Source organism: Cherax quadricarinatus, chromosome 56 (genome assembly GCF_038502225.1).
Source record: "Cherax quadricarinatus isolate ZL_2023a chromosome 56, ASM3850222v1, whole genome shotgun sequence".
NCBI classification, from domain to species: domain Eukaryota; kingdom Metazoa; phylum Arthropoda; class Malacostraca; order Decapoda; family Parastacidae; genus Cherax; species Cherax quadricarinatus.
The window spans coordinates 19,216,959-19,235,147 of NC_091347.1; the positions used below are offsets into that span (position 1 = coordinate 19,216,959).

The window sequence follows — 18,189 nt, forward strand, 5'->3', positions numbered from 1 at the left end:
TACATGGGCACAGAGGGTATGTATAGGCTCAGAGTGAGGTGCAGTATTAGTGGTAGTAGTAGTAGTAGTGGTAGTAGTAATAGTAGTAGTAGTAGTAGTAGTAGTAGTAGTAGTAGTAGTAGTGACAAAAGTTGTAGTAGTAGTAGTAATACAATATGGTAGAGCAATTAAATCGTACATGAGTAAAAGGATATAAAAACTATTACTGTGGAGGCTGTGACAAGATCTAAGTAGGTGAAACAGCAAGAAACCTCGACACCCGCCTCAATGAACACATTTACGCATGTAGGAACGACAACTTGAACAACGCCTGTGTACAACACCGAAATTCCACCAATCATCTCATGAAATTCAGGGACGCCCAATTAGTGATCAAAGAAACTAATTTCCGCAGACGCAAGTGCCTCGAATCAGCACTGATCGCTGTTTCGAATACAATTAAACAAAACAACGGCAGCTTCACCATCTCTGAAGTCTTAGCAAGAATCCTCCTGAAAACAGTAAACCCTGCCATCACATAGTCTCTCCTGTTATACTACACAAAGCACATTACAGAGAGTGAACACTGAAACAGGCCTTCTCTATCCAGTCTATATTTGTCCAACCTATTTTTATGTTACCCAAGTAATAGCTTTTATATCCTTTTACTCATGTACGAATTAATTGCTCTACCATATTGTATTACTACTACTACTACTACAACTTTTGTCACTACTACTACTACTACTACCACTAGTGAACATCGAAATGGTACCTCACTAGTATTGCACCTCACTCTGAGCCTTTATATACCCTCTGTGTCCATATACTGTTTGTATCGGCTTGACAAAGCTCCTGGAGAGCGAAACGTTGCCACAATAAAATGCACAGGTATATATATATATATATATATATATATATATATATATATATATATATATATATATATATATATATATATATATATATATATATATATATATATATATATATATATATATATATATATATATATATATATATATATATATATATATATATATATATATATATATATATATACATATACATATACATATATATATATATATATATATATATATATATATATATATATATATATATATATATATATATATATATATATATATATATATATATATATATATATACTAACATAGAGCATTCGTCCACAGATGAGCCAGCTGTGCAAGGTGTGTGGTGAACCAGCTGCGGGCTTCCACTTCGGCGCCTTCACCTGCGAGGGATGTAAGGTGAGTGTCTCAGGTGAGCACGGTGGTCGAGGCCTGGGTACCAAGTAGGTGGTACCAGTCAAGCATAGTTGGGGTACCAGTCAACCATGGGACGGGTACCTGTCAACCATGGGTCGGGTACCAGTCAACCATGGGTCGGGTACCAGTCAATCATGGGTCGGGTACCAGTCAACCATGGGTCGGGTACCAGTCAATCATGGGTCGGGTACCTGTCAACCATGGGTCGGGTACCTGTCAACCATGGGTCGGGTACCAGTCAACCATGGGTCGGGTACCAGTCAATCATGGGTCGGGTACCTGTCAACCATGGGTCGGGTACCTGTCAACCATGGGTCGGGTACCAGTCAACCATGGGTCGGGTACCAGTCAACCATGGATCAGGTACCAGTCAACGATGAGTCAAGTACCAGTCAACCATGGGTCGCGTACCTGTTAACCATGGGTCGGGTAACGGTCAACCATGGGTCGGGTATCCATCAACCATGGATCAGGTACCAGTCAACCATGAGTCAAGTACCAGTCAACCATAGGTCGGGTACCAGTCAACCACGGGTCGGGTACCTGTCAACCATGGGTCGGGTACCAGTCAACCATGGGACGGGTACCTGTCAACCATGGCTCGGGTACCTGTCAACCATGGCTCGGGTACCAGTCAACCATGGGACGGGTACCAGTCAACCATGGGTCGGGTACCTGTCAACCATGGGTCGGGTACCTGTCAACCATGGGTCGGGTACCAGTCAACCATGGGTCGGGTACCAGTCAACCATGGATCAGGTACCAGTCAACGATGAGTCAAGTACCAGTCAACCATGGGTCGGGTACCTGTTAACCATGGGTCGGGTAACGGTCAACCATGGGTCGGGTACCAATCAACCACGGATCAGGTACCAGTCAACCATGAGCCAAGTACCAGTCAACCATAGGTCGGGTACCAGTCAACCACGGGTCGGGTACCTGTCAACCATGGGTCGGGTACCAGTCAACCATGGGACGGGTACCTGTCAACCATGGCTCGGGTACCTGTCAACCATGGGTCGGGTACCAGTCAACCATGGGACGGGTACCAGTCAACCATGGGTCGGGTACCTGTCAACCATGGGTCGGGTACCTGTCAACCATGGGTCGGGTACCAGTCAACCATGGGTCGGGTACCAGTCAATCATGCGTCGGGTACCAGTCAACCATGGGTCGGGTACCAGTCAACCATGGATCAGGTACCAGTCAACGATGAGTCAAGTACCAGTCAACCATGGGTCGGGTACCTGTTAACCATGGGTCGGGTAACGGTCAACCATGGGTGGGGTACCAATCAACCATGGATCAGGTACCAGTCAACCATGAGTCAAGTACCAGTCAACCATAGGTCGGGTACCAGTCAACCATGGGTCGGGTACCAGTCAACCAGGGGTCGGGTACCAGTCAGCCCTGGGTCGGGTACCAGTCAAACATGGGTCGGGTACCAGCCAACCATGGGTCGGGTACCAGTCAACCATGGGTCGGGTACCAGTCAACCATGGGTCGGGTACCAGTCAACCATGGATTAGGTACCAGTCAATCATGAGTCGAGTACCAGTCAACCATGGGTCGGGTACCAGTCAACCATGGGTCGGGTACCAGTCAACCATGGGTCGGGTACCAGTCAACCATGGGTCGGGTACCAGTCAACCATGGGTCGGGTACCAGCCAACCATGGGTCGGGTACCAGTCAAACATGGGTCGGGTACCAGCCAACCATGGGTCGGGTACCAGTCAACCATGGGTCGGGTACCAGTCAACCATGGGTCGGGTACCAGTCAACCATGGGTCGGGTACCGTCAACGTCAACGTGCTGTCTTTGCGGCTCTACCACAGGATCTCTGTAACCTTCTCTCTACCATTGCCTTTGACACTGCTCGCCTGAATGCACAAGTTCATTCTTCCAAACTACAAAATAAACTTCAACGTCTCATCTCAGCTAGCCCTTGGTCTAAATTCTCCCTCACTGACTGTGTTACTAATCTGTCTTCTGTCTCACTCTCTCAGTATGAGCTTGAACTTCTTGGTTTTGGCCTTTCCTTTGCCACTTCGCCTACTCCTCGCGCTAGTATTTCCCTGATTAGCTCTTTTGATTCCTTTCGTCAATCTCGCTTCCGTAATCTTCCTGACTTGTCCACTTTTCGTGGTGCTCTCCTTCCTGCTCTTGTTAGTCTGTTTTCCAAGAATCACCACCTTCCACGCCGTTACCAACTTGCCCTTTCTTCTCTTAAATCCAACACTAACATTGTCATACTATCTTCTGACAAAGGTAATTCGGTAGTTATCCTTGATCGCGAGGATTACCTCCGTAAAGCTGATGTCTTGCTCTCTGACTCACGCACCTACACTCCTCTCGTTTCCAACCCTCTTGATCGCATCAAGAGAACTTTCAACAAAAAACTAAGGACTCTCTCCGACCTCTGTCCTCCTGACTTTGACCTTGTTCTACGGTTTCGTGTCATCTGTCCCTCTCTTCCCTATTTCTATGGCCTTCCCAAAACTCATAAACCTGATATTCCTCTTCGTCCTATCTAGAGGTTCTGTCTCTTATTCTCTTGCTTCTTGGCTGGCCAAAACCCTCACTCCCTTTCTTGGTACTTTTTCTCCTGCCCACCTCCGTCACTCTCAAGACTTCATTGAACGGGTTCGCTCTCTCCCAACCTGTAAGATGCTTAGTCTTGACGTTGAGTCCCTCTTCACCAATGTCCCTCTTGATGATGTCCTTGATTTCCTTAGAGAGAAGGCCCATGAAGGGTTTCTTCATCACCCTATCCCCACTGATGTCTTTCTTGATCTGATCCGCCTCTGTGTGGACTCTAACTCCTTTTCCTTCCAAGGGAAATATTATTCTCAAACCTTCGGTGTCGCTATGGGCTCTCCTCTCTCTCCTGTCCTTGCTAATCTTTACATGGAATACTTCGAGACTGTTCTTCTTCCTACCCTCGATGTGCAACCTTCACTCTGGCTCCGCTATGTGGATGACATCTTTGCTCTGTGGCCTCATGACTCCAGTCTCTTCCAACCTTTTCTTGAAGCTCTTAATAATCTTGCCCCTTCCATTAAGTTTAAAGCTGAATGGGAATCTAATTCCTTACTTCCTTTCCTTGATGTCCATGTCCACCGCTCAGATACAGGTTTTTCCTTTTCCGTTTACCGTAAACCTATGCACAGTGGCATGTACATTCACTACTTTTCCTATCATGCTTCCCCTGTCAAGAAAAGTGTTCTTATCTCCCTCTTTCTCCGTGCCCTCCGCATCTGTGATCCTCAGTTCCTTCCAGCAGAAATTTCCAATCTTCATAATTCGTTCTCCCGTCTTGGCTACCCTTCCCATTTCATAGACTCTGCCCTCTCACGTGCTAAACGCAATTTCTTCTCTCCCAAACTCTCTACTCATGGGAACTCTTCTATCCTCTGCCTTCCCTACATTTCCGGTCTTTCTAATCTCAACAATTCTCTCCGTCCCTTAGACATCAAGCTTACCTTCCGCCAGACTAACACTCTTCGCACTAATCTCGTTCATACCTCTCCTCCCTCTACAGATGTTCCTGGTGTCTACTCTATTTCTTGCTCCTCCTGTCCTCTTCAGTACTTCGGAGAAACTGGTCGATCTCTTTCTGACAGACTTAGGGAGCACAAAAACAGTGTTAGGCTTGCCGACACTAACAATGCTCTTTTCTGTCACGTCAGAGATCATAGCCATCCTATTGACTGGTCTTCTGCTAAAACTGTCTTCCCTACTTCCAACTCGAACAGTCGCCGTCTAGTTGAATCCTCTCTAATACACAACTTTCCTTGTATGAACCTTAGCCCTGGCTTCGTCTCTGTAGATGCCTTCCTCTCCCACTACATTGTAAAATGCTCCAAACTTCAGAACACCCGTGACTTAACCTGAATCCTCATTTTTTCTTTCTTTTTCTTCTTCCTCTTCCCCTTTCCTCTTTCCTTTTCTCCTCTGGGTTGTCTTTCTCTCTCCTGTCTCGTGTTTCTGTTCCTTCTTCTTTTATTTCACCACTTCCCCTTTCACGCACCTCTGTGCGCTTGCTCTCCCTCTGTGGCCATCTAGCTCTCGTGCAGTGCTCCCCTTCCTTTGTTTTTGTTTTTGACTGGCTCGTCATCCTTATTTCCCACTTCTACCACTACTACTACCTCTTCTTCTTCTACTACTACTACAACTACTGATGAAATTAAGACACATGTGCGGCGTCTGGTTGTCTTTGTTGTGGACGTTTCGCCATCCAGTGGCTGGCTGGATGGCGAAACGTCTACGATGGGGATGCCCGGGTGTTGTGCATGTGTCTTAATTTCATCTTGTCGGTATTATATACAATTCTTGTACTACTACTACTACTATCTCCACCTCTTCATGCCTATATATAGCCGTCCTGCTCCACCTCTGTTAGTGTGACTTTGTCAATTGTCCAAGTCGGACCGAAACGTCGTCGTAAGCTTCTCTCTTTTATGTGCGAGTTATTTGTGTATCGTTCCAGTCACGGTATTGTGCCTTTTTGTTATTTACCTCTGTCTAACCCACACCCAGCACCTCTGTCTAATCCATACCCAGCATGTCGGTTTAACCCACACCCAACACTTCAGTCTAACCCACACCCAGCACCTCGGTCTAACCCACACCCAGCACCTCAGTTTAACCCACACCAGCACTCGTGTTTAATCCACAAAGTTATCGTCAATAAAGACACCTAGGTGTTACACATGTGTCTTTTTCAACTGGTCAATATTGTCTGGTAAATGGTTATATATGTAATGAGACCGTAGCAGGACGTCCCCAGCACGTAGCAGGACGTCCCCAGCACGTAGCAGGACGTCCCCAGCACGTAGCAGGACGTCCCCAGCACGTAGCAGGACGTCCCCAGCACGTAGCATGGACGACGATCTGTTGGGTTTTCTCTCTTTCCTATTTTCTACAAAAGCAAAATTTCTCCCTCGTGTTGTGTTTAACTGATCTCACTTAATTCTTGGCTTTTTTTTTTTTTGCAGTCGTTCTTCGGGCGGACGTACAACAACCTGTCGTCGCTGAATGAGTGTAAGAACAGCGGTCGTTGCATCATCAACAAGAAGACGCGGACGTCTTGTAAGAGTTGTCGTCTGCGCAAGTGTCTGATGGTGGGCATGTCGAAGAGTGGTTCCAGGTACGGGCGTCGCTCCAACTGGTTCAAGATCCACTACCTGATGCAGGGAAACAGCAGCAGCACCACCACTACCACTAGCACCACCAGCAGCAGCGGCAGCGCCACCAGCAGCACTTACACTACCTCGGCTGACATGATGCTAGGCAGTGAGAGTTCCTCCAACAACAACACCACCACCACCACGGCAGCCTCTACTTCTCCTGGTCTCCTCAGCCCCTCCCACAACGCTAAGACACTCAGCCATGATTTTAGAGATTTCAAGGATTTTAAGTTTAGTCCAGACTTCAGCCTTAGTCCAGACTTCACCCTTAGTCCAGACTTTAAAATTAATCCCGACTTCAAGTCTGGGTTAGAGTACAAGAGCCTCAAGTCTCCCACACCGTCCTCGTCAGAGTCCCATAACTCAGAATCCTCGCTGGAGCTCACTGACAAGTCTCTTTTTCCGCCGTTCTCGGATCACCTTTACTCGAAGGAGCTGCTGGCGCTGTACAACCTGCCGACACTGACGCCTCACCTTCCTCCGTACGTGTCCCCTGCCTCACTAGCCCACCGCTACCTCTATCCTTACTATCCCTCGCTTCTCTCAGTCTACTCACGCCGCCAATACCTCGACTCTCTGTTACAGAAGGCGCGGCAGAGCGAGGCCTCGACACCCGTTGACCTCGAGGACGAGCCCAGAGACCTGGCCTCGCCCAGCCAAGAGTTCCCTCCTCCATCTAAGTTCTTCAAGCCCAACTCCTCGCGTCCTCACCCTGACCTGAAGGTGGCGGTGAGAAACATTTCCCATCTTTCGCCAGTCCGGGGCGTGCTGCCTCTCGGGCATGAGCTGCCACTGCTGGACATCTCCCCAAGTTATAACCCAGGTCATGACCTGACGCCGCGAGGCAGTCCAGAGACAGAGGCAGTAGGTGCCACCGCCCCTCAAGACCTTCCTATTGATCTCAGTGTTAAAAATAAATCACCGAGTCCTGAGAGTCTGAACTCAGGTGATGAAAGATCTGCTTCGAACAGTCCACAGGGAATGGAAGAGGAAGAGAGAGAGGAGAAGCAGCAGGAGGGAGAAGAGAGTGAAGGTAGTAGGAGAAAAGAAGAGCAAGAGGCGCCCCTAGACCTGAGTGCAGCGAGGACCGGGTGAGACATCGCTGCCAAAAGTGCCATAGTGTGCCTCTATTATTGTCTCCCTTCCTCCCCATACTCTCTCTCTCTCTCTCTCTCTCTCTCTCTCTCTCTCTCTCTCTCTCTCTCTCTCTCTCTCTCTCTCTCTCTCTCTCTCTCTCTCTCTCTTTCATTCATTATCACGGTAGTGTGAGCGAGTCACACTTTCCTAAGTAACGCAGTGCTGAGTGATGTACCAGGTCACAACACTGAGTGATGTACCAGGTCACAGCACTGAGTGATGTACCAGGTCACAACACTGAGTGATGTACCAGGTCACAGCACTGAGTGATGTACCAGGTCACAGCGCTGAGTGATGTACCAGGTCACAACACTAAGTGATGTACCAGGTCACAACACTGAGTGATGTACCAGGTCACAGTGCTGAGTGATGTACCAGGTCACAACACTGAGTGATGTACCAGGTCACAACACTGACTGATGTACCAGGTCACAACACTGAGTGATGTATCAGGTCACAGTGCTGAGTGATGCACCAGGTCACAACACTAAGTTATGTACCAGGTCACAACACTGAGTGATGTACCGGTCACAGTGCTAAGTTATGTACCAGGTCACAACACTGAGTGATGTACCAGGTCACAGTGCTGAGTGATGTACCAGGTCACAACACTGAGTGATGTACCAGTTCACAGTGCTGAGTGATGTACCAGGTCACAACACTGAGTGATGTTCCAGGTCACAACACTGAGTGATGTACCAGGTCACAACACTGAGTGATGTACCAGGTCACAGTGCTGAGTGATGTACCAGGTCACAACACTGAGTGATGTACCAGGTCACAATGCTGAGTGATGTACCAGGTCACAACGCTGAGTGATGTACTAGATCACAACACTGAGTGATGTACCAGGTCACAGTGCTGAGTGATGTACCAGGTCACAACACTGAGTGATGTATCAGGTCACAATGAGTGATGTACCAGGTCACAATACTGAGTGATGTACCAGGTCACAGTGCTGAGTGATGTACCAGGTCACAACACTGAGTGATGTATCAGGTTACAGTGCTGAGTGATGTACCAGGTCACAACACTAGGTGATGTACCAGGTCACAACACTGAGTGATGTACCAGGTCACAGTGCTGAGTGATGTACCAGGTCACAACACTAAGTGATGTACCAGGTCACAACACTGAGTGATGTACCAGGTCACAGTGCTGAGTGATGTACCAGGTCACAACACTGAGTGATGTACCAGGTCACAACACTGAATGATATACCATGTCACAACACTGAGTGATGTACCAGGTCACAGTGCTGAGTGATGTACCAGGTCACAACACTAAGTGATATACCAGGTCACAACACTGAGTGATGTACCAGGTCACAGTGCTGAGTGATGTACCAGGTCACAACACTGAGTGATGTACCAGGTCACAGTGCTGAGTGATGTACCAGGTCACAACACTGAGTGATGTACCAGGTCACAACACTGAGTGATATACCAGGTCACAACACTGAGTGATGTACCAGGTCACAACACTGAGTGATGTACCAGGTCACAACATTGAGTGATGTACCAGGTCACAGCGCTGAGTGATGTACCAGATCACAGTGCTGAGTGATGCACCAGGTCACAACATTGAGTGATGTACCAGGTCACAGTGCTGAGTGATGTACCAGGTCACAGCGCTGAGTGATGTACCAGGTCACAGCGCTTAGTGATGTACCAGGTCACAGCGCTGAGTGATGTACCAGGTCACAGCGCTGAGTGATGTACCAGGTCACAGTGCTGAGTGATGTACCAGGTCACAGCGCTGAGTGATGTACCAGGTCACAGCGCTGAGTGATGTACCAGGTCACAGCGCTGAGTGATGTACCAGGTCACAGCGCTGAGTGATGTACCAGGTCACAGTGCTGAGTGATGTACCAGGTCACAGCGCTGAGTGATGTACCAGGTCACAGCGCTGAGTGATGTACCAGGTCACAGTGCTGAGTGATGTACCAGGTCACAGCGCTGAGTGATGTACCAGGTCACAGTGCTGAGTGATGTACCAGGTCACAGCGCTGAGTGATGTACCAGGTCACAGTGCTGAGTGATGTACCAGGTCACAGCGCTGAGTGATGTACCAGGTCACAGCGCTGAGTGATGTACCAGGTCACAGCGCTGAGTGATGTACCAGGTCACAGTGCTGAGTGATGTACCAGGTCACAGCGCTGAGTGATGTACCAGGTCACAGTGCTGAGTGATGTACCAGGTCACAGCGCTGAGTGATGTACCAGGTCACAGCGCTGAGTGATGTACCAGGTCACAGCGCTGAGTGATGTACCAGGTCACAGCGCTGAGTGATGTACCAGGTCACAGCGCTGAGTGATGTACCAGGTCACAGCGCTGAGTGATGTACCAGGTCACAGCGCTGAGTGATGTACCAGGTCAAAATGTTCATCATATCTCACTAGTTCTCCTCTCCTGGCCAACAAGATCATCCTGGGAAGATCATCCTGGGAAGATCATCCTGGAAAGATCATCCTGGGAAGATCATCCTGGGAAGATCATCCCGGGAAGATCATCCTGGGAAGATCATCCTGGAAAGATCATCCTGGGAAGATCATCCTGGGAAGATCATCCTGGGAAGATCATCCTGGGAAGATCATCCTGGGAAGATCATCCTGGAAAGATCATCCTGGGAAGATCATCCTGGGAAGATCATCCTGGGAAGATCATCCTGGAAAGATCATCCTGGGAAGATCATCCTGGGAAGATCATCCTGGGAAGATCATCCTGGGAAGATCATCCTGGGAAGATCATCCTGGGAAGATCATCCTGGGAAGATCATCCTGGGAAGATCATCCTGGAAAGATCATCCTGGGAAGATCATCCTGGGAAGATCATCCCGGGAAGATCATCCTGGGAAGATCATCCTGGAAAGATCATCCTGGAAAGATCATCCTGGAAAGATCATCCTGGAAAGATCATCCTGGAAAGATCATCCCGGGAAGATCATCCTGGGAAGATCATCCTGGGAAGATCATCCTGGGAAGATCATCCTGGGAAGATCATCCTGGGAAGATCATCCTGGGAAGATCATCCTGGAAAGATCATCCCGGGAAGATCATCCTGGAAAGATCATCCTGGAAAGATCATCCTGGGAAGATCATCCTGGGAAGATCATCCTGGGAAGATCATCCTGGGAAGATCATCCTGGGAAGATCATCCTGGAAAGATCATCCTGGGAAGATCATCCTGGAAAGATCATCCTGGGAAGATCATCCTGGAAAGATCATCCCGGGAAGATCATCCTGGAAAGATCATCCTGGGAAGATCATCCTGGAAAGATCATCCTGGGAAGATCATCCTGGGAAGATCATCCTGGGAAGATCATCCTGGGAAGATCATCCTGGAAAGATCATCCTGGGAAGATCATCCTGGGAAGATCATCCTGGGAAGATCATCCTGGGAAGATCATCCTGGGAAGATCATCCTGGGAAGATCATCCTGGGAAGATCATCCTGGGAAGATCATCCTGGGAAGATCATCCTGGGAAGATCATCCTGGAAAGATCATCCTGGGAAGATCATCCTGGAAAGATCATCCCGGGAAGATCATCCTGGAAAGATCATCCCGGGAAGATCATCCTGGAAAGATCATCCTGGGAAGATCATCCTGGGAAGATCATCCTTGGAAGATCATCCTGGGAAGATCATCCTGGGAAGATCATCCTGGGAAGATCATCCTGGGAAGATCATCCTGGGAAGATCATCCTGGGAAGATCATCCTGGGAAGATCATCCTGGGAAGATCATCCTGGGAAGATCATCCTGGGAAGATCATCCTGGGAAGATCATCCTGGGAAGATCATCCTGGGAAGATCATCCTGGGAAGATCATCCTGGGAAGATCATCCTGGAAAGATCATCCTGGAAAGATCATCCCGGGAAGATCATCCTGGAAAGATCATCCTGGGAAGATCATCCTGGGAAGATCATCCTTGGAAGATCATCCTGGGAAGATCATCCTGGGAAGATCATCCTGGGAAGATCATCCTGGGAAGATCATCCTGGGAAGATCATCCTGGGAAGATCATCCTGGGAAGATCATCCTGGGAAGATCATCCTGGGAAGATCATCCTGGGAAGATCATCCTGGGAAGATCATCCTGGGAAGATCATCCTGGGAAGATCATCCTGGGAAGATCATCCTGGGAAGATCATCCTGGGAAGATCATCCTGGGAAGATCATCCTGGGAAGATCATCCCGGGAAGATCATCCTGGGAAGATCATCCTGGGAAGATCATCCTGGGAAGATCATCCTGGGAAGATCATCCTGGGAAGCTTTCTTCTCATAAACTAAAATATTCTTAACAAATTCTTAAAATATCACCAAGAGTACAAGTTTTTTTTTCTATGACATTCATTAACTATGTGCTGCTACTACCTATGTATTGACTATGTGCTGCTACTACCTATGTACTGACTATGTGCTGCCACTACCTATGTATTGACTATGTGCTGCTACTACCTATGTACTGACTATGTGCTGCCACTACCTATGTATTGACTATGTGCTGCTACTACCTATGTACTGACTATGTGCTGCCACTACCTATGTATTGACTATGTGCTGCTACTACCTATGTACTGACTATGTGCTGCCACTACCTATGTACTGACTCTCCTACACTCATATCTGTGTGCATACTTGCAGCGGCTCTCTGTAATAAATCCAGTGATAATTTTTGTGTAGTAAGTTCGTCGTGTCATGGACAATAAGCTGTGACTGTGGAAAGATGAGTCTCACAGCAGTACATATACCGTGTGTGAAGGTAGATGGCAGCAGCGGCAGCAGCAGTGGCAGCAGCAGTGGCAGTGGCAGCAGCAGCGGCAGAAGCAGCAGCAGCGGCTGTAAGGTAGGTCTTCTGTGCCGACCTGAGCCAGAGCTTGACAAACAACTGGGAATTCCTAGGTAATCGACTGCAGCAGCAGCAGCGAAACCATATGCTCAGTCTTATGTGCTTATTACGAAGACAAACTGAAGAATCAAGTCTATGAGAGGTTGAGAACCCACTCACAGCTTCCATTACCCTCCGTACTCACTCACCATCTCCTTCACCTAGTGTGTCAGGTGTGCCCTCAGTCACCTAGTGCGTCAGGTGTACCCTCGGTCACCTAGTGTGTCAGGTGTACCCTCAGTCACCTAGTGTGTCAGGTGTACCCTCAGTCACCTAGTGTGTCAGGTGTACCCTCAGTCACCTAGTGTGTCAGGTGTACCCTCAGTCACCTAGTGTGTCAGGTGTACCCTCAGTCACCTAGTATGTCAGGTGTACCCTCAGTCACCTAGTGTGTCAGGTGAACCCTCAGTCACCTAGTGTGTCAGGTGTACCCTCAGTTACCTAGTATGTCAGGTGTACCCTCAGTCACCTAGTGTGCCAGGTGTACCCTCAGTCACCTAGTGTGTCAGGTGTACCCTCAGTCACCTAGTGTGTCAGGTGTACCCTCAGTCACCTAGTGTGTCAGGTGTACCCTCAGTCACCTAGTGTGTCAGGTGTACCCTCAGTCACCTAGTATGTCAGGTGTACCCTCAGTCACCTAGTGTGTCAGGTGTACCCTCAGTCACCTAGTGTGTCAGGTGTACCCTCAGTCACCTAGTGTGCCAGGTGTACCCTCAATCACCTAGTGTGTCAGGTGTACCCTCAGTCACCTAGTGTGTCAGGTGTACCCTCAGTCACCTAGTGTGTCAGGTGTACCCTCAGTCACCTAGTATGTCAGGTGTACCCTCAGTCACCTAGTGTGTCAGGTGTACCCTCAGTCACCTAGTGTGTCAGGTGTACCCTCAGTCACCTAGTGTGTCAGGTGTACCCTCAGTCACCTAGTGTGTCACTGCTGAAACTCTTGGTGCAACACAGGTACACTCTTTCGAGATGAGTGTTGCGTGTTGCTCCATAGTTGTTCCAAGGCTCCAGAGTGAACAACTGGTACACTCTTGCTCGAGGGTTCCAGAGTGGAGGGGTAGAGCCCACTCATCCCGGGGTTCCAGATTAGAAGGATGAGCCCACTCATCCCAGGGCTCTAGAGTGGTGCCCAATCATCCCAGGGCTCCAGAGTGGTGACCAATCATCCCAGGGCTCCAGAGTGGTGACCAATCATCCCAGGGCTCCAGAGTGGTGACCAATCATCCCAGGGCTCCAGAGTGGTGACCAATCATCTCAGGGTTAGAGAGTGGAGCCCACGCATCCCAGGGTTTCAGAGTGGAGGGGTGGAGCCCACTCATTCCAGGGTTCCAGAGTGGAGGGGTGAGCCCACTCATCCCAGGGTTCCAGAGTGAAGCCCACTCATCCCAGGGTACCAGAGTGGAGCCCAGTCATGCAGGAGTTCCAGAGTGGAGCCCACTCATCCCAGGGTTCCAGAGTGGAGCCCACTCATCCCAGGGTTCCAGAGTGAAGGAATGGAGCCCACTCATCCCAAGGTTCCAGAGTGGACCCCACTCATCCCAGGGTTCCAGAGTGGAACCCACTCATTCCAGGGTTCCAGAGTAGAGCCCACTCATCCCAAGGTTCCAGAGTGGACCCCACTCATCCCAGGGTTCCAGAGTGGAGGGGTGGAGCCCACTCATTCCAGGGTTCCAGAGTGGAGGGGTGAGCCCACTCATCCCAGGGTTCCAGAGTGAAGCCCACTCATCCCAGGGTACCAGAGTGGAGCCCAGTCATGCAGGAGTTCCAGAGTGGAGCCCACTCATCCCAGGGTTCCAGAGTGGAGCCCACTCATCCCAGGGTTCCAGAGTGAAGGAATGGAGCCCACTCATCCCAAGGTTCCAGAGTGGACCCCACTCATCCCAGGGTTCCAGAGTGGAACCCACTCATTCCAGGGTTCCAGAGTAGAGCCCACTCATCCCAAGGTTCCAGAGTGGAAGGATGAACCCACTCATCACAGGGTACCAGAGTGGAGCCCACTCATCCCAGGGCTCCAGAGTGGAGCCCACTCATCCCAGGGCTCCAGAGTGGAGCCCACTCATCCCAGGGCTCCAGAGTGGAGCCCAGTCATCCCAGGGTTCCAGAGTGGAAAGGTGAGCCCACTCATCTCAGGGCTCCAGAGCGGAGCCCATTCTTCCCAGGGCTCCAGAGTGAAGCCCATTCATCCCAGGGTTCCAGAGTGGAGCCCAGTCATCTCAGGGCTTCAGAGTGGAGCCCAGTCATCCCAGGGCTCCAGTGTGGAGCCCAGTCATCCAAGGGCTCCAGAGTGGAGCCCACTCATCCCAGGGCTCCAGTTCAGTATTCCTTATCACTGAGCGAGAAATTATCTCAACATTCAAGTATTTATTTTTGTACATAAATATATATACAAGTATATATATATATATTTTTTCAGCTATGTACAGATTGATAGTTTATATTAAAATCAAGTCATCAATGTATATTATGGCTCACGGGTCCTGGTGGTGGCACGCTTACACACACACACACACACACACACACATATATATATATATATATATATATATATATATATATATATATATATATATATATATATATATATATATAAATAAAGGAAATGCTCTCTCTCTTACTAGGAATAATAATGTGTTCATAAACCAGTCAGACTGCTCTCTAGATGCTAATGTTGATGACACCATGACAAGACGCAGTCAGACTGCTCTCTAGATGCTAATGTTGATGACACCATGACAAGACGCAGTCAGACTGCTCTCTAGATGCTAATGTTGATGACACCATGACAAGACGCAGTCAGACTGCTCTCTAGATGCTAATGTTGATGACACCATGACAAGACGCAGTCAGACTGCTCTCTAGATGCTAATGTTGCTGACACCATGACAAGACGCAGTCAGACTGCTCTCTAGATGCTAATGTTGCTGACACCATGACAAGACGCAGTCAGACTGCTCTCTAGATGCTAATGTTGCTGACACCATGACAAGACGCAGTCAGACTGCTCTCTAGATGCTAATGTTGCTGACACCATGACAAGACGCAGTCAGACTGCTCTCTAGATGCTAATGTTGCTGACACCATGACAAGACGCAGTCAGACTGCTCTCTAGATGCTAATGTTGCTGACACCATGACAAGACGCAGTCAGACTGCTCTCTAGATGCTAATGTTGCTGACACCATGACAAGACGTAATCAGACAGCTCTCTAGATGCTAATGTTGATGACACCATGACAAGACGTAATCAGACAGCTCTCTAGATGCTAATGTTGCTGACACCATGACAAGACGTAATCAGACAGCTCTCTACGTACCTCTGACACTCACTCCTCACAATACTCTTTTATTGTTAATCAGAGTATTGAACCCCTCACCGCCTATCTCCAATCACTTGGTTTTCTGAATGTGGTGCTCAGGAACCAATCTGACCGTGTTTCCACCACACGGCTCCTCAGTTACCAGTTACTTCTATCATACTCTTAAGAATTCATTGTATAACTGCAGTATATATATATATATATATATATATATATATATATATATATATATATATATATATATATATATATATATATATATATATATATATATATATATATATATATATATATATATAAGCTCTGGTGACAAACTTGTCGAAAGAATCTATGACTGCCGTGTGACCTCTGCCGTGTGACCTCTGCCGTGTGACCTCTTCAGCCAGTGAGCCTGTGGTAGCCTGTGAATACTTCATTTAATTTAAGAAATATCGGTGCCATGTAACGTGTAAGATTTAGAGTTATATAAATAAATGTATGAACAATGTGACCTTGTTTTATTGTTTCTTACCCCGGTGACCTGCATGGTGACCTGCACGGTGACCTGCACGGTGACCTGTATGGTGACCTTTATGGTGACCTGCACGGTGGCCTGTATGGTGACCTGTATGATGACCTGCACGGTGACCTGCACGGTGACGTGCACAATGACCTGCACGGTGACCTTCACGGTGACCTGCATGGTGACCTGCACGGTGACCTGCATAGGGACTTGCACGGTGGCCTGCACGGTGACCTGCATGGTGACTTGCACGGTGGCCTGCACGGTGGTCTGCAACGTGACCTGCACGGTGGCCTGCATGGTGGCCTCCTATTACAATTACTACTATTACTACTACTTCTACTACTACTACTACTACTATTGCAACTACTACTAATAATAATCATAACAATGTCTGACAGTACAAGCTTTTAACTGGAAAGACTCAGTCCAACGTTGACTCAGACCAACGTTGACAGACCAACGTTGACTCAGACCAACGTTGACTCAGACCAACGTTGACTCAGTCCAACGTTGACTCAGACCAACGTTGACTCAGACCAACGTTGACTCAGTCCAACGTTGACTCAGACCAACGTTGACTCAGACCAACGTTGACTCAGACCAACGTTGACTCAGTCCAACGTTGACTCAGACCAACGTTGACTCAGACCAACGTTGACTCAGTCCAACGTTGACTCAGTCCAACGTTGACTCAGACCAACGTTGACTCAGTCCAACGTTGACTCAGACCAACGTTGACTCAGACCAACGTTGACTCAGACCAACGTTGACTCAGACCAACGTTGACTCAGACCAACGTTGACTCAGACCAACGTTGACTCAGACCAACGTTGACTCAGTCCAACGTTGACTCAGACCAACGTTGACTCAGACCAACGTTGACTCAGACCAACGTTGACTCAGACCAACGTTGACTCAGACCAACGTTGACTCAGACCAACGTTGACTCAGACCAACGTTGACTCAGACCAACGTTGACAGTCCCACAAGAACTAACAATATAAGTTACTAACAATCTATAAGTCACTTTTATTTTTATTAGTATATGAAGCTCTAAACCCGTGTGGGGGACTCAGAGCAGGGAGTGGAGTGGCCTCGACCCCGAGTCCAGTGACCATGGTCTGCTCTGTGATCAGTCAGACTGTTAGTAATGTTAAAATGGTTCAGTGGAACATTTGTCAGTAATGATCACACATCTATACTAGTCTGGTTTTGAAGAACATATTTGTACATATCTATGTAGTCTTTCTAAATGGGGCAAATAGTGGTATTAACAGTGGAGCAAGATTATAATGGAAGACTTATATATATATATATATATATATATATATATATATATATATATATATATATATATATATATATATATATATATATATATATATGATAGATAGCTGCGAGGAACAGTGACTCGAACCCTACAACCACATATAAGTAGGTACACAGGGGTGTTGGAGGGCAGAATAAAATATCACCAGTTTGTGTTGCTGTTTATTCCTACAATATTGTTTACACTTCACAAAGTAAGTTTTCGCAGCATCTTATAAACTCGTCAAGTGTGAGAGCTGCCACACTCCGGCTGTGTGTGTACTGAACAAGTTATTGTGGTCAACAGCTACTGAAGACTTACTCAGTGAGGTCATTAGGAGGTCACCATGGGTCACCGGGGATCACCATGGGTCACCAGGGATCACCAGCAGCTACTGGGGATACATACACAGTGGGGTCATCAGCAGGCTACAGGAGGAGTCACGGAAGTAGTGGAAGCCGTCAGCGTTCAACAGAAGACAGTTCTCAGCTGCTCCACAATCTGGCTCCAACACATCTGACTTCACAAAGCCCCAGAACGGTGCCCCTGAGACACATGTAATTAACAATATTG

General features: G+C 48.1%; 2 protein-coding genes across 2 annotated transcripts in view; one reads left to right on the forward strand and one right to left on the reverse strand.

Moving 5' to 3' along the window:
• The window catches only part of LOC128700824 (uncharacterized), a 72,690-nt gene extending 63,514 nt beyond the window's left edge, over nucleotides 1-9,176 (forward strand). Inside the window, exons 3-4 of the mRNA XM_053794275.2 lie at nucleotides 1,176-1,253; nucleotides 6,270-9,176. Of these exons, the coding sequence (XP_053650250.2) occupies nucleotides 1,176-1,253; nucleotides 6,270-7,556 (1,365 nt within the window). The 3' untranslated portion in view covers nucleotides 7,557-9,176. The remainder of the gene's footprint in view (nucleotides 1-1,175; nucleotides 1,254-6,269) is intronic.
• Nucleotides 9,177-17,785: 8,609 nt separating this feature from the next.
• LOC128705837 (macrophage mannose receptor 1-like) overlaps nucleotides 17,786-18,189 on the reverse strand; it is a 19,607-nt gene continuing 19,203 nt past the window's right edge. Inside the window, exon 6 of the mRNA XM_070096984.1 lies at nucleotides 17,786-18,162. Within this exon, the coding sequence (XP_069953085.1) occupies nucleotides 18,008-18,162 (155 nt within the window). The 3' untranslated portion in view covers nucleotides 17,786-18,007. The remainder of the gene's footprint in view (nucleotides 18,163-18,189) is intronic.